Source organism: Rhinopithecus bieti, unplaced genomic scaffold, assembly GCF_001698545.2.
Source record: "Rhinopithecus bieti isolate Rb0 unplaced genomic scaffold, ASM169854v2 scaffold_56806, whole genome shotgun sequence".
NCBI lineage: Eukaryota > Metazoa > Chordata > Mammalia > Primates > Cercopithecidae > Rhinopithecus > Rhinopithecus bieti.
This window is the reverse complement of record NW_016823424.1, coordinates 1625961-1641612: the sequence shown is the minus strand read 5'-3', so window position 1 is coordinate 1641612 and position 15652 is coordinate 1625961. Positions and strand designations below refer to the sequence as shown.

Sequence of the window (15652 nt, the reverse complement as noted above, 5' to 3'; positions counted from 1 at the left end):
GTAGCTGATTTTGTGGCCAGACTGTCTACCCAGATGGAATCCTCCCCAGTCACCAGGGACCTCTGCCAAGGCGGGGCCAGGGGACATGACCTTTCTGGAGACTTTCTGCTTAGGTCACCTTCCCATTTGGGCCCTCCCAGCCTACTTTCTGGGTCTCAGGAAGGAATTGGGCAAGGGCATCCTAACTCTGGATAGCCCTTCACAGAAAACTCAGCGGAGGGGTTGGGTGGGGCAGGGGGCGGGGAGCGGCAGGAGAGAAATAAAGCCTCCCCTCTCTCAAACCCCACAGCCCACCCCCCACATTCATGCCTAGACCTCAGACCCTGGGGAGGAAGCCCTTAGGAATACATTCTGCTTCTGACCAGGATTAGCTGGGGTTTCACTGAGGCCTCTGGGTCTTCCTCTCCCCTTCCCCATAAGTCTCATTTTTTGAGTGTCTGGGAGAATGTGCTCCCCTGGATGGAGTGGGAGGGTTGGGGCGGGGGGGACAGGTGTGAGGGGCACACAGGAGAGCAGCCAAAGTCTAACATTCTTTCTGAGGTCAGTTTCTTCCTGAGTTGTCAAAAGAAAAGAAAACAGCAAATTCTACACATTTTACAAAATAAGCCTAAAATATGAAACAAGCTACATTTCTGGGATCTCCCCTCAAAAACAAACAAAAAACTCCCCTTCTTTGGGGTTTTTTTTCCTTGATCCCCCTAGACCCTAGGTTTCAGATGGGTAGAGGGGTAACCCTCCTCCCCTCCTCCTCAGCCCATGGGCCTCCAGAGCTCCTGCAAAGAGCCACTGCAGTCCAAGTAAGAACAGAAGGCATGGAGAGGCATTAAAGCTCAGGGACCAAAAGGCGAGGGACGCTGGAAAGCCAGGGTTGGAGACAGAAGCACAGAGGGTGAGGGAGGGAGAGCTGGGGAGGGAGGAGCAGGAGAGAAACAGGGCCAGCATTGGGGGAGGGCTGTCAGCGACAAAGCAAAAGGGAGAGAAAACCAAGAGAATGCAGAGAATGGGATGGAGATAGTGAGGGAGGAGGAGGGTGTCATTCAGATAGCGAGGAGACAAAAGCGTTGTGGCAAGAGAGCAGGAGTTCCTAAGGCCCCAGGTGCCAGCCCATGCCGGATCTGCCCGGTCCGCCGGGCGGAGATGGCGAGCTTCCAGTCCACAATAAATAGGAAAAACCTGAGTACACGGCGCATATGGCATCTATCTGCCTGGCAGAAGCATTTTCCTTACCACGAAAAAAAAAATCCACCAGCAGACCCCCTCCTGTCCTCCATCCCACATTCACCACTCCGGCCCCTGCCAGCCGGGTTTAGTCAGTGACATCCCTCCCACGCGGAGGCGGCGGGGACGGAGGGACGGCGGCTCCCGCGGCCTCCACCGCGCGCCGTCAGTGTCCGGAGCCGTACATTTTGTCCCACTCCACGAACGAGTCCAGTTCCTTGGCAGAGGCCCTAGGGCCCATTTTGGATAGCGCCGCCTCCAAGTCCTTGTAGGAGAGGGGGCGCTGCAGCCCCGGGAGGCCCGCCCCGGCCGCCGCCTGCTGGCACAGCTGCCCCAGCTCGCCCCCAGAGAAGCCCTGCGTGCCCTGCACCAGCGCCGCCAGTTCCGGCTCACTGAGCGCGCAGCCCTGCTGGGCCAGCGCCCGCTGCAGGATCTGCCCGCGGGCCGGGCTGTCTGGCAGCGCCACGTAGAAGCGGAGAGAGAAGCGCCGGCGGGTCGCCTCGTCCAGAGCCGCGGGCCGCGAGGTGGTGCCCACAACCAGCACACCGTCAGCCCCGCGCCGCAGCCCCGTCCAGGCAAGCCAGGAGCGGCACCTGCAGCGCGCCCCCTGCCGCCGCGCTGTCGTCCCGGGAGGGGAGCAGCGCATCCAGCTCGCTGATGAGGAGTACGGAGGGTGGGCGGCAGCGCGCGGCCGCGAAGGCAGCCTGGAGGAGGCGCGCGCCCTCGGCGGCGCCGGGCCCAACTAGGGTCGCGCCGCGCAGGCGCAACAGCGTAGCACCCAGCTGCGTGGCCAGGCAGCGGCCCAGCAGCGCTTTGCCCGCGCCCCGCGGCCCGAAGAGCAGGACGGTCCGCGGCGGGCGCAGGCTGCCGGGGTAGGCGGGCGGCCTGAGTAGGGGCCACACCAACTCCTCCTCCAGCGCCGCCTTGAGCGCACCCTGGCCCGCCACATCCGCCCACTGTACCGGGGGCCCGCAGTCCACCATCTTGCTCGTCACCAGCTCCAGGACCCCGGGGTCCACGCCTTTGGGAGGCTCCCCCGACGGCACGGCGAACCCCCCACGAGGAGCCGGGGCCCGCTCCGGGAACTTTTCAAAGGGCTCCAGTTGCGGGCCGTAGACGGGGGAACCCAGGACCTTGAGGGGGACGCCGGCACCGTACTTGCCTGACGTCTCCACCGCGGCTCCCGGCGGCTTGGCCCGGAACCCGTTGCCCCGACACTCGCCGTTGTCGGCGGCGGGGTAGGAGGCCCCGTCAGCCGCGGGGGCCTTGGCGGGCTCGTACGCGTACTTGCGGTAGCGGCCCTCGGGCCCCTCGTCGGCGGCCTTGCGCTTCAGCGACAGCCCGGAGTCGGCACCCGGCGCGGCCGTGGGGAAGCCATAGGCTGTGGGCGGCGCCGGCGTTGGCAGGGGTGTGGGCGCGGGCAAGCCTGGGGTCAGGTAGGGGCCGGGGTGGGCCTGGGGGCGGTGGGAGCGCGCCGTAGCCGGGTTGCGCCGCGTAGCCCGCTGCGGGATAGTTGTACAGCGGCGCTGAGGGCCCGTACCCGGGCGGCGGCGGGGCTGCAGAAGCGCGGCCGGGGTGGCGGGGGTAGCGCGGCGCCTGTCTGCGCGCAGTAACCCGGCCCCAGGTACCCCCCGCCGTAGCCCGCCGCGTACTCGGGCGCCGCCGACGGGCCCCCGCACGCATTGCCGGCGTAGAGGGGTTCAGGGAGGTTCCCGGCTAAAACCGGGGAGCCCCCCAGGGCCCCGGAACTGCCCCCACTCCCTGACTTGGTTCCTGGGAGGCCCTCGTGGAGTGAGGCCAAGGGGTAGGGTGGCTCCGGCCCTGGCCAGGGCTCGGGGTCCCCTTTGGCGCCGTTGAGGAAGGAGGCGTCGCTGTACCCGCCCAGGGCCGGACGCTCGTAGGGAGAGTCCAAGACCCCAGAGTACTTCTCTGCATAGCGCTTTAGGAGGTTGGAGGCAGTGAGGGCGGAGATGTCGTCGTGTGCCCAAGCGTAGTGGCAGCGTTGGCGACCCCCAGGGGGCAACTCCAACTTGTGGGCCGGCGACGGGGTGGTGGAGGAGACATCCAGGTGCTGCTCTGGCCACTGGTTGAGGGGCTGGGCGTGTTCCGGTGTCCAGTGCATCTTCAACAGAGCTGCGGGCAAGAGACAGGAGGGCTGGTGAGGTCTAGCCACCGAGGACCCAGCGGGCCACTGCTAGCCATAGACAGTCCACCTAGGCTGCGGCTTGGACAGGCTGGGCTTCCGGCATCCACCACCTACCGCCCCACTGTCCTGGGGCCCTCCCTCCAGGCACCAAATAAACTCCTTATGTCTCAGGATTAAAGTTGTCTGAAAATGTTTTCCTCAGCGCCCAAAGGGGTCTGGAAACGATGTGGCTCGCCCTAACTTCACCTTGTAGGCAATGGTCATTATTTTTGGCCTGGCCACTCCAGCCATGTCCTCTGTAGGACACATGATCCTTACTTTCTAGTGAAGGATCGGACAATGGGTGGGACACCCCAGCGCTCGGAATAGTCACATTCAAGTGAAGCTCGCTCGGTAAGAGCTGTTTGTCACCCACCGTGTGCTGGCCACTACAGAGGCACCAGGGTTATGTAAAGAGATATATGAGGCCTGCCCAGAGTCCCCGGCCTAGTGACCCAGAAGTTTGTTATTCCTAAGTGCTCTGTTCACCTCAGCCTTTCCTGAGACTCCAAGGCCCCTTCTGGGCCTGAGGTCAGAGATGCTGGCGTGTGTGGCACTGCCTTATCCATGGGAAACCTCAGTGGCTGACCCAGAGCATTCATTTCCTTCCCACTTGGTTTTGGCTTCTGCCTGATGAAGTGAGAGCACGTGGATTCCAGACCCAGCTGCATGTAATGGCTGTGTGCCTGGGGCAGGTGCTGCTACCTGCTTTATTCCCAATAGATCTCACCACAGTACAAAAATATATAGAACAATAGGTCATATGCTGGAGAAGACGGGGGAAAGTTATTACACAACAATGCACATCATAGGATGTGGACCATAAATTTGTCTCTGAGCTTCCCAGTAGCCAAATAGGGAGAGGTAATCAGACTCACTGCAAAGTAAAAAAAAAAACACCATTACTCAAAGCAAAAGTGTTCCTGTCTTAGAGATCATAGAACTTTTTTTCATAGTCCTCAGGAAGCAGACCTGTGAGATGTAATAAACAATGTCCTTCTTGCCATCCATGCTGTAAACACAGCAGAGATGTTCCATGGCTGTTCCTGACACTGTCCCTTAGCATCTCCCAGCATGAGCCAAACACTCTGTTAAAGGGGATCCGGGGCTTGTGGAATGGCTCTACCCAGGCACAGGGCTCCTGTGGGCCAGCCTTATAAAATATCTCAAAGACTAAGAGGCCCATGGCACACCCAGTGACAGCTGATGCCAATGATGATTTCTCAAAGCTAAGCTTCTGATAAGTTTCTTCACAGGTTCACATATTCTCATAGGTTCAGTATTCTTTCTTTAATAGATTTTTATGGAGCAAATTCCAAGTGTTTTGCTAGGCATGGGGGAAGATTGAAAGGTGAATAGGATGGTTCAGCCAGGTAGAGAAGACAGGTAGGTAGACACAATGGCCTCTGTGAAGTGAGAAAATAGAGGTATATGCCAAGGGCACTGGGGCTCAGGGCAACTTCCCAAGGAGGTGGTGCCTTTGCTGGACCATGAAAAGTGAGGGATCACGTCGACCAGACAGGCTAAAGTGAGCAGGGCATCCCAGATCACAAGCACAGCACCTTCAAAGGTGCAGGGCGCAGTGCCTTCAGAAAGCCAGGGCTGTGCTAGCTTCCTTCCTCAAGGCACTTTACTGCCACCTTCTGGAAAGCTCATAAATCTAGTGTCTGCTGCACTAGAATTGTGAATTGTGCTCTGTTGGAAGTAAGGCTGTTGTGCACAGCCTACATAACCATACACTTCAAGTCCGTAGAGAACACCAAGAAATGTTGGGTCACCAGAGCTTTGAAAGTGGGTGTATATAGTAGAAGAGGAAGGTGAAGATAACCACAGCTGGCCTGCCTAGCAGCAGCTTGTTGACAGCACCCCACCCCTGTTGATGCTTTTTACTTAATGTGGCTGTGACTGACATCAATGGGAGAAGACATTTGAAATATTTACTATCATCCCCACTGCCCTAGGGAAGGCATGAGCCATAGAAGTATAGCTTAAAAAGGAAGGTAAGTGAGTTCTCGAGGTTGTCCTGCCCCCATTTGAGAGGTGATGCTGGCCACTAGGCAGAAGGGAGAATAGAGACTAACAGAGCTGAGTGTGAGGTCCTTCGGGGCAGATATGCAGCCCTCCAGCTCTTGCTGAGAAGAATCTCCAAAGATCAGAGGCATTACGTGGTATGAAAGAGGGTAATTTCCTGGAACATCAAAAATCACAAATCGTTCTGGCTGCAGAGTCTTAGGAGGTAACATCAAAGTTATTGGCTGGGCTCAGTGGCTCATGCCTGTAATCCCAGCACTTTGGGAGGCCGAGGCTGATGGATCACCTGAGGTCAGAAGTTGAAGACCAGCCTGGCCAACATGGTGAAACCCCATCTGTACTAAAAATACAAAAATTAGCTGGGTGTAATGGTGGGCACCTGTAATCCCAGCTACTCAGGATGCTGAGGCAGGAGAATCTCTTGAACCCGGGAGGCGGAGGTCGCAGTGACCCGAGATGGCACCACTGCACTCCAGCCTGGGCGACATGGGTGAGACTCTGCCTCGAAACGAACAAAAGTTACACAAATGCAAGTATTGTGTAAATCTGGTTTTTGTTTTTGTTTTTTTCTATTTACTATTTTCTGTGCCTTATTTCCTTACTTAATATGGAAAGAGAGATTTGACCTTAATAGCATTTACCCTGAGCATATTAAACTGGACAAGCTGGGGAAAAAGAGTGACATCCCCCCCACCAAGGGCACAGACACCATGAAGAAGGCTCAGATCTGGACTTGTCCACACACATCTCCTTTGCCACCGCCAGCCCTGTGCTCCTAAAGCTGTCAGTGGTGTCCCTCATCCTCTAGACTTTTGGGCCAGGCTCCCTCTCACCAGCCCCTGGCCTGGCTTTCAGCAATCCTCACTGAAACCTTCACCTGCCATTGAAGATCCTGTGGCCCTGGCCATCACTGAGAACTGCTCCACCTTGGAAACTGGACTCCAGTAAGCCACCTCCAATCCTCCACCCCATCCTCCCAGCTTCATACCCACGATGTCTCCTCTACTCCACGGCTCAGCCCCTCTGGCCCTTCCAGAGAGGGGACCTTGTCCGTGACACTTATCTAGACCACCTGATCTCTATCCTCAATCTTCAGATACTGGCCCTTCCACTCCAGGTAAATTTCCTCCCCTTTTAGCCAGGGCAAAAAATGAAGTCATTGGGTAAATCTCCCTTACCTCTAGCCCTCTTTTTACGTTTATCTACATCGGTATCCATCTTGTACCCAGAAGGCCTCAGGGTCCATCTGCCCCAGTCCTTAGCCCCATCAATTATCCCTCCTAGGTACTGGGTCCCTCCCCACAGTTAGCTTAATTCGTTCTCATCTTCAAAATGACCTCTCTTGACCATGGGTTCCCCACTAGCTACCAGCTCATCCCTTTTTCCCTTCTTCATCCTTCTTTAAGGCATCATTGTCTACATGCAGTGACATGGCATCTGCTAGAGATCCTTTCAGTAATCTAACAGGGGGCCAGGTATGGTGGCTTACGCCTGTAATCCCAGCACTTTTCAAGGCTGAGGCGGGTGGATCACCTGAGGTCAGGAGTTCAAGACCAGCCTAGCCAACATAGTGACACCCCATCTCTACTAAAAAGAAAAAAAAAAAAAGCCAGGCGTGGTGGCAGGTGCCTGTAATCCCAGCTACTTGGGAGGCTGAGGCAGGAGAATCACTTGAACCTGGGAGGTGGAGGTTGCAATGAGCTGAGATTGTGCCATTGCACTCCAGCCTGGGTGAGAAGAGCGAAACTCCATCTCAAAAAAAAAAAAAACTAACTGGGAAGCAGGGCACCAGGTCAGCAACTTCTGCTAAACTTAGTTCCATAGCGCTACATTTTCCTTTAACCCCTTCCTAGAGAAAGAACTCAGCTGCCCAAGGACCAGCCCCAACCTAAGGGCGGGAAGAGGGCAGAAGTTTGAGAACAGTGGGTAAGGTTGCCTTACCTGCACACAGGCTCAGAAGGATGTCTCACGTGAGTCTGAACACACCAGCATGCATGTGCACACCACCAGGGATGTGTACAGATGTATGCAGCTGCAGGCACATGTGCATATGTTCATGCCTGTGCCTGGCACACACGTTTAAAGTGCGATCTCACTTAGATGCTTCCTGACAGACCCAGGCCTGCCAGGCCTTGCCTTCCTCCCCTCACCCACTATAGGTGGAACATGCTGTCTCCCTGCCCTCACCCCCCAGGCCAGTTACAGCCCTCTTGCTGTGACACAGAGACCCTGGGCCTGCTACCAGTATGCCTCCTGCAAGAGCCTCAGGAAGGATCTCCCCAGGACGGGGACCCCCTCTCTCCTGTCCAGGTTCACAAGTCACACTCCAGGGGTCAGTGCTGCTGGAGGGGAGGAAAGACCCTGAGGACATGGGGAAAGTGTAGGCTTTGAGTCCCAGAGACCTAATTTGAATCCAGTCCCAGACACACACTGTGTGACCCTGGGCAAGTTGTCTGACCTCAGTGAACCTCAATTTCCCCATTTGTATTTGTATTTTTTTTTTTTTTTTAAGTAGAGACAGGGTTTTGCTATGTTGGCCAGGCTGGTCTCAAACTCCTGGCCTCAAGTGATCTGTCTGCCTCAGCCTCCCAAAGTGCTGAGATTACAGGGTGAGCCACTGCGCCCAGCCAATTTCTCCGTTTGTTAAAGGGCATAACATATGTCATTCTGAGTGGCTGTGAGGATTTAAATATAATGTATATAATGGACAGAGTCCAGTGTGGGGCACAGATTACAAATTCAGAACCCAAGCAGTGCTTCAACCTTGCTGAGTGAACTAAACAAGTAACTTCTCCTTGGGCCTGGGGAAACTTGGTGAATGTTCTGTGAAAAGAGGTTCCTTCCAGTTCTAATATGATGGGCCAGTAGCTCATGCCATTTCCCCAAAACCCAAGCAATAAGTACAGAACCTGTTCTAGGTTTTACATCTCTAATGCAGCCCTAGTGCCAGCTCTGAGATCAATACTGTTATTGTCATCCCCAGTCTACAGATGAGGAGACTGAGGTACAGAGATTAACGCATCTTCAGGGTCACATGGCTGTTAGAGTGGAGACAGGACTCAAAGCCCAGGCCCTGAACCACTTGCCTACAAGGGCTCTCTGGCCCAGCCCTTTGTTCTGACAGCCAGAGAAGAGCCTGAGGCCATTCCACACCGCACACCTACACTCACCAACACTCACTTCCTGGGCCTGTGGAAACAGTGGCTGCGCCCCCAAGTGCTGTGTATTTACCTTTCAGACCAGACAGGAGAATTTGTGTCCTCTCCCAGTAAAACGCCCAAGTAGAGCCTCTCTTTCCCTGTGAAAGGCCATCAGATAACCAGACACACCCCTGGGCTGGGCACAAAGTTCCTTATTTGGGTTTTGTGGCTTTCTCAGGTGGTAGCTGGGACTCTGTGCACAGAGAAAACATTCTCTCTGAAACTGCCCGGTTTGGGGAGCACGGTCTTGTTCCTGAGGCAACTGTTTCTCTGCAGACCTTGAAGGTGAAGCGCTGCTGTGCACATAGGAAGCTGAAACCCCGCTTGACTCTACCAACAGGACGCAGTCCTTCAAACTCACAGGCAATCAATAGTTACGGAAAGAATTACTGGATGGAAGAGTAAAGTCATTCCTAAAACCCCTCCCCTCATTTTTAGGAAGTCTTACAAGGTTCATGAGAGATGATTCAGCCTTCACAGCCGGCCAGAACACTCAGGCACCGATCTTCCCTGTGGTCCTGCTGCCCACGGGTCCTGTGGGTGCCTCTCCCATCCCTGAGGACCACAGGCTCTCCATGCACAGGGCCCAATGCAGGCAGTAGGTATCCCCCCAGCCCACCCTGGCTTCCTGGGGCAGCAGACACCCCGAGCTGTCACTCTCTGATCATGTTCAAGACACTTAACCTCACTAAGCTCCACTTTCTTCATCTGTCCATTGAGACCATTGGTTTAGATCGGTAGACCTCTAATCTTCCTTTCTCTTTAGAAACACTGAAATAAATTTTGTACAGGATGAGGGAGGAAGAAACCCCAACCCCACAGCATCAACACCCTCCTCCAACCCCCGAAGGAGACCCCTAAGATTCCTTCCGGATCTTCCAGAAATTCTCTGATTCTGGATTCCGTCACCCATGGGGGTGGGAAGGGATTGGACCAAACTGGGCTGGGGGCAGGGTCGGCAAGGAGGGGCAGCTGTGAGTCAGCTCCAGGCTGGTGTGGAGAAGGGGCCATGCCTCTGGGCAAGCCTCCTCTGAGCTCCATTATCTCAGCCTGGAACAAAGAGGCTGGAAGGGAGAATCCCATTGTCGGCCTCCCTTATGGAAATCTCATTAATCTATTCACCAAGCCTCCCACAGGCCTTTTGTCCCAGGCTTTTTGTCTACTGCTTACAAGGGGTGCCCCAGGGGGTCTCTGGCTGCCTGGCAGAGCTTGAACAGGACTGTGCCCCCTCCTCTAGGCCCTCTTCCTCATGCCAAGTTACTTCCTCAACCCAGTTACTGCAAGAGGAGAGGAGAGGGAGGGGTAACGAGGGGACTCTGGAAGATTGGTCGTCTGTCACAGCCCTGGCACCCACCATACAGGAACCTCTCTTCCCCCAGTTCTGGGCCAGAGAATACCTTCAAAACCTGCCTGGGGGCTGCCCTAGAGCTCACAAGGGGCCTAGCATGAGTAGGACTCAACACATATTCAGGGATGAGCCAGAGGATGCCATGGGGTGGCTGCATGATTCTTCCTTCCATGATACCTTTGGTGTGCCAGCCACTGTGTGCCATCTATGACTCCCAGCTTGAGAGGCAAACCAGACCACATTGGGACCCATGCCTGCAGACTTGATCAGCTAACAGGGAAGAGAAAATAAAGTGTTTCCTCAGAAAGGAGGGAGGGAAGGAAAGAGAGGAAAAAAGGAAGGAAGGAAGGGAGAAAAGGAACAGAGGGAGGGAGGAAGGGAGGGAGAGAGGGAAGAGAAGAGAGGAAAAAAGGAATGAAAGAGAATGGGAGGGAGGAAGGAAGAAAAAAGAGGATTGGTCAAAAGACAAAATTTCAGGAGGAATAACTTCAAGAGATCTATTCAATATGGTGACTAGAGTTAATAAAAGTGTATTGAATACTTGAAGATTACTGAGAGTAGGCCGGGCGCGGTGGCTCACGCCTGTAATCCTGGCACTTTGGGAGGCCGAGGGAGGCGGATCACCTGAGGTTGGGAGTTTGAGACCAGCCTGGCCAACATGGTGAAACTCCATCTCTACTAAAAATACAAAAAGTAGCTGGGTGTAGTGGCGGGTGCCTGTAATCCCAGCTACTTGAGAGGTTGAGGCAGGAGAATCGCTTGAACCCGGAAGGTGGAGGTTGCAGTGAACTGAGATTGTGCCACTGCACTCCAGCCTGGGCAACAGAGCCAGACTCCATCAAAAAAAAAGAAAAAGAAAGAAAGAAAGAAAGAAAGAAAGCGAAAGAAAGAGAAGGAAAGAAAGAAAATTACTGAGAGTAGATTTTAGGTGTTCTCACCACAAATAAGTATATGAGGGAATGCATATGTTAATTAGCTCAATGTAGCTATTCCACAATGGGTACATATTTCGAAACATCATTTTGTATACCATAAATATACCCATTTTTATTTTAAAAAATAAATTTTAAAATAAAAATATTGTATTACCCCTTTTTTTTTGAGACACAGTCTCACGCTGTCGTGTGGGCTGGAGTGCAGTGGTGTAATCTCAGCTCACTGCAGCCTCCCCCTTCCAGTTTCAAGCGATTCTCCTGCCTCAGCCTCCTGAGTAGCTGGGATTACAGGCATGCACCACCATGCCCAGCTAATTTTTGTATTTTAGTAGAGATGGGGTTTCACCATGTTGGCCAGGCTGGTCTCAAACTCCTGACCTCGTGATTCGCCCGCCTTGGCCTCCCAAAGTGCTGGGATTACAAGTGTGAGCCACTGTGCCCGGACTACCCTCTTTTTTTTTTTTTTTGAGACAGAGTCTCACTGTGTTGCCCATGCTGGAGTGTAGTGGCACGATCACAGCTAACCACAGCCTCAACTTCCCAGGCTCAAGCGATCCTCCCACCTCAGCCTCCTTAGTAGTTGGGACCACAGGTGCCAGGTACATGCCACCGAGCCTGGCTAATGTTTGTGTTTGTTTGTTTGTTTGTTTGCTTGCTTTTGTAGAGACAGAGTTTCACCATGTTGTTCAGATTGGCCTCAAACTCCGGGGATCAGGCAGCCTACCCCCCTCAGCCTCCCAAAGTGCTGGGATTACAGGCGTGAGCACCAACCCCAGCCTGTATTACCCTTAAAACAGACAACTGTTGATTTTCTGTGCAAATGAAGAATTACAGGAATAAATATAGTTGACAGATTTTTTTTTTTTTTAAATAAGGTGATATAGTTAAAAAAGAAAAAAGAGGAAAAGAAAGTATGCAGGAGGTTCAGAGACAGCTGAGGTACTTTTCGCTGGGGAGTCAGCAATTCATTTTGCAGCAGTCATGGAGAGCACCGGGACATGGAGGAGACAGCGGGTCCCAGCTAAGAGGCTCCAGGAGAAAGCAAAGAAAGTGCAGAGCTGAGCAGGGAGGGAGCGCTGGCACCCACTCCCCACAGCACCTCAGTTAAGCAGGTATTATTTGCAGATAAAACAGTGCCAGAAAGATGTGGCTGGCCCCAGGTCACACAATCCTCTGGAGGCCAAACTGGGACCTGAAAGCAGATCTCCTCCCACTTCCACAGGCTGTGGAAAGGCAAGGATACAAGGTAGGGAGCACGCCCCTGAGCAGGGCATGAGAGCCGAACACTCTCCTTCCCTGTCCCTAAGCTCACTCCTTGGTGGGAGAGGGGATAGAACAGAGGATGAACAGAGGATGGGTGAGCTATCTGAAGTCTCCTCCCTCTTGTGCACTGATCCCACCCTCTTTCAACAAAGACACTGTTCCCTCCATTCCCCCTTCTCCTGCCCGATCCATTTCCATCTCTGCTGGGTCATTCTCATCAGCTCGCAAATATGCTGTTATAGTTCCCGTTTTAGGGAAAAAAGTCCAAAATATATATACATTTTTGAGACAAGGTCTTGCTCTGTTGCCCAGGCTACAGTGCAGTAGTGTCCCCATAGCTCACTGCAGCCTCCACCTCCCAGGCTCAAGCATTCCTCCCACCCCAGTCTCTTGAGCAGCTGGGACTACAGGCACATGCCACCACACCTAGCTAATTTTTTATTTTATTTTATTTTATTTTATTTTATTTTATTTTATTTTATTTATTTTGAGACAGCGTTTTGCTCTGATGCCCAGACTGGAATGCAGTGTCACGATCTTGGCTCACCGCAACTTCTGCCTCCTGGATTTAAGCAATTCTCCTGCCTCAGCCTCCTGAGTAGCTGGGATTACAGGTGCCCACAACCACGCCCAGCTAATTTTGGCATTTTTAGTAGAGACAGGGTTTCTCCATGTTAGCCAGGCTGGTCTTGAACTCCTGACCTCAGGTGATCCACCTGCCTTAGCCTCCCAGAGGGCTGTGATTACAGGCATGTGCCACTGTGCCTGGCCCCAAAATAATTTCTGAATCCCCCTTCAGCTACATTCTCTCTCTGCTTGCTTTTACCTTTTCTATGCTACTATTTCCGATTCCTGTCCTTCCATTCCCTCTTGAACCCCTTCCAAGCAGGCATTTATCCCCAACACTCCACTACCTTAGCCTCATAACCACACAGCTGAATCTGATGCTCTGCCCTCCTCTTGCAAAACCAGAGCCCTGTGCTCTCCTGGCTCCTGCTGCCCTCCCCTCCAAAGCCTATTTGCTACCCTCTCACCACCCACTCCCTTCTAAACACTGCAGACCTAGGGCTCAGTCCTGCGACCTTCTCTTCCCTCTCCATGGTAATTCCTTGCATGATCCCATCCCATCTCCTGGCTTTCACCATCACTTGTGTATTGATGTTTCCTAAACATAGTTCTCCAGCTGAGATTTCTCCCCTGCATTCTGTACTTTATTCAACCTTCTTCCTGACACCTCCACTGGAATATTTAATTGGCATAATTAACATGTCCAAAAATGAAACTCCTGGCTCCCACATCCACAACCTAGCCCTCCTTCAGTCTTCCCCATTGCAGGAGATGGCAGCTGCATCCTTTCTAGTTGCTCAGGCCAGAAACTTTGCGATATCCTTAACTTCCCTTTCACTCTTCAAAACAGCAAATCAGATTCTTCAATCACTTCTCACCACCTCCAGGGATGCTGTCACCTGGACCACAGCATCAGCCTATCTCTCTTTTTTTTGTTTTGTTTTTTGAGACAGGGTCTCACTTTGCTGCCCAGACTGGAGTGCAGTGGTATGATCATAGCTCACTGTAGCCTCGACCTCCGGGGCTCAAGAGTCTTCCTACCTCAGCCTCCCAAGTAGTTGGGACCATAGGTGTGGTGAGCCACCACACCTGGCTAATTTTTTAAATTTTTTTGTAGAGATGGGGGTCTCACTGTGCTGCCCAGGCTGGTCTTGAGCTCCTGGGCTCAAGCAGTCCTCCCTCCTTGGCCTCCAAAGGGCTGGGATTCCATGCGTGAGCCACCATGCCCAGCCTCACTTCCATCTCACCCCTCCCTTTCTACATTGTCCTCTCTTTTCTTAAAACAGTTGCCAGTGTAACTCTTGAAAGCATATTCCATAAGTCGTTCTTCCACCAGAAACTTCCGGTGATTCCCATCTCACTCAGAATAAAAGCCAAAGTCCTCTCATTGGTATACAGGGTCCTCATGGTCAGCTTCCATTACCTCTCGGCCTCACCTGCTACCACTGCCCTTCCTCCCTCCCTTCCACACCCTGGCCTCCTTGCCGCTCCTCCCACCAAGCTGCCTCCCACCTCAGCACCCCTGCCTCTGCCCTGCCTGGAACACACCTTCCCTGGGCTCACACCCTTCCTAGCGTCAGGTCTCTGCTCAGCTGTTGCCTTGGCTGTCCCCTTCAACCTGATGTTCCCTGCAACACTCATCCATCAGATTATGGAACAACAGGTTGAAGGGGCCAATCCTCTTTGTTGCTTTATTGTTTGTGTACCCACTAGAAAGTTCATGAGAGCAGGGACTTTGTTTTGTTCACTGTTATATCCCAAGCACCTAGGACAGTGGCTGGCACAGAGTAAGTTCTCAATAGACTACAGGATGGATGGACAGACAGATGGACAGATGGATGGATGGATGAATGAATGGACAGACGGGTGGATGGATGGATGGATGGATGGATGGATGGATGGATGGACGAATGGACAGACAGACGGATGGATAGATGGATGGATGGATGAGCCCAGACGCTTGAAATGGCCTCTGTGTCCAAATAAAGAAAGCAATCGGGGTGACTAAATTTGAGTCCACATGTGATGGTGAGGGTGGCAAGGGGTGAAGCCAGGGAATCACCTCAGGAATGGATAGGGGAGGGGAGTCCAGAAGGGGAGTTTGTATCTGTGAACACCGGAGGAAAGTGTCCAGTCCCCAAAGGCACCCATCTCAACCCCACAGAAACTCCACATGGCGTCCTTCTCTTTAAATCTCTCTCCTTCTGTTACCCCCACCCCATTGAGCCTCTGTGGGAGAGGACAAAAGGGGTACTGGAATTCCCATCAAAGGCCTCTGGACACATGGTAAAGAGATCAGGGCCCTCGGGATCCTGCTTCCTGGAGGTGTGGATGCTGCCCGGCCAGTCTGGCTCCTCTCTGGGGTGGGAGGTGTGGTGAGGGGTATGCTCTGGCCCTGGTCTCCTCGTATGTCAAATGCCAAACAGCAGGAGGTCGGCCTGGGAGAAGCTGGACAAGTGGCCCCCATCTGGGTTCTGTGTGCGCGTGCACACACTGGCAGGAGGGGACAGCACAGAAATCCCCGCCTGTGTCCACGGTCAGGGCCACAGCCAAGCTGTGACCATCTGTTGTTGTTCTGAGAGGCCAGGCCAGGGGCCCAGCACCCCTGAGGAATAAACTTTCCCTTTCACCCAGCCTTCTAGTGTTTGCAAAGAACTTTCATAGTTATCCACCGTTTTTGTCCTCACAACGTCCCTGCCAGATGGACATTATTCTTCCCATTTTATAGAAGAGGAAATGGAGACTCAAGTGTGGAAAGAGATTCTCCCAAGGTCATACAAGTTGTAAGAGGGGAAGTGGGACTCGGCCCATGTGTCAGCACCTGCCTACCCCAGCCTAGAGGTGGTGAGGCTCTCCAAGGTGCCTCAAAGCACCGGGCTTCATTTCAAGCTCAAAATAAGCAGAT

The 15652-nt window shown here is 53.4% G+C and overlaps 1 protein-coding gene across 1 annotated transcript in view; it reads right to left on the bottom strand.

Annotated features, from left to right (window-relative positions):
- Positions 1-678: 678 nt before the first annotated feature.
- Positions 679-15652, bottom strand: part of FIGNL2 (fidgetin like 2) — a 28578-nt gene continuing 13604 nt past the window's right edge. Inside the window, 4 exon segments of the mRNA XM_017861560.1 lie at positions 679-1775; positions 1777-2667; positions 2669-2773; positions 2775-3351. Of these exon segments, the coding sequence (XP_017717049.1) occupies positions 1385-1775; positions 1777-2667; positions 2669-2773; positions 2775-3340 (1953 nt within the window). The 5' untranslated portion in view covers positions 3341-3351 and the 3' untranslated portion in view covers positions 679-1384.